This window comes from Eimeria mitis, genomic scaffold (genome assembly GCF_000499745.2).
Source record: "Eimeria mitis Houghton genomic scaffold, Emh_scaff1414, whole genome shotgun sequence".
Taxonomy (NCBI): Eukaryota; Apicomplexa; class Conoidasida; order Eucoccidiorida; family Eimeriidae; genus Eimeria; species Eimeria mitis.
In genome coordinates this window covers 6,266-6,630 of record NW_013569125.1, presented here as the reverse complement: position 1 = coordinate 6,630, position 365 = coordinate 6,266, and the positions used below count along the sequence as shown (strand labels likewise).

The 365-nt window shown below is 62.5% G+C and overlaps 1 protein-coding gene across 1 annotated transcript in view; it reads left to right on the top strand.

Moving 5' to 3' along the window:
* EMH_0036520 (uncharacterized protein) overlaps positions 1–365 on the top strand; it is a gene marked incomplete at both ends in the record, with an annotated part of 3,388 nt that overhangs the window by 2,915 nt on the left and 108 nt on the right. The window contains one exon of the mRNA XM_013495097.1: positions 3–365. Coding sequence (XP_013350551.1) covers positions 3–365 — 363 coding nt within the window. The remainder of the gene's footprint in view (positions 1–2) is intronic.

The following is a 365-nucleotide window of genomic DNA, read 5'->3' as shown; positions in this document are numbered from 1 at the left end:
AGCACAAGAGTTCTTTCAGCGGCTGCTGCAGGAGGATGCGCTGCTGCTGCAGCAGCAGCAGCAGCAGCAGGGTGGCCACCTGCAGCAGCAGCAGCAGCAGCAGCAGCAGCAGCAGCATCACAGACTGCACCACCCCAAAGCAGCAGATTCAAACGGATCCCGCAGGTCGTTGTCTGTTAGTCGCCCTGCAGCAGCAGCAGCAGCAGCAGCAGCAGCAGCAGGTGGTCCTGGGCTGCAGCAGCAGCAGCAGCAGCAGCAGCAGCAGCGAACGCTGCAGCAGCAGCACAAAGCACCTCCTAGTAGAGTTGGCGCCTCCTGCAGCAGCAGCAGCGGCAGCACGAGCTATCTACCTGCAGAGGAACTCG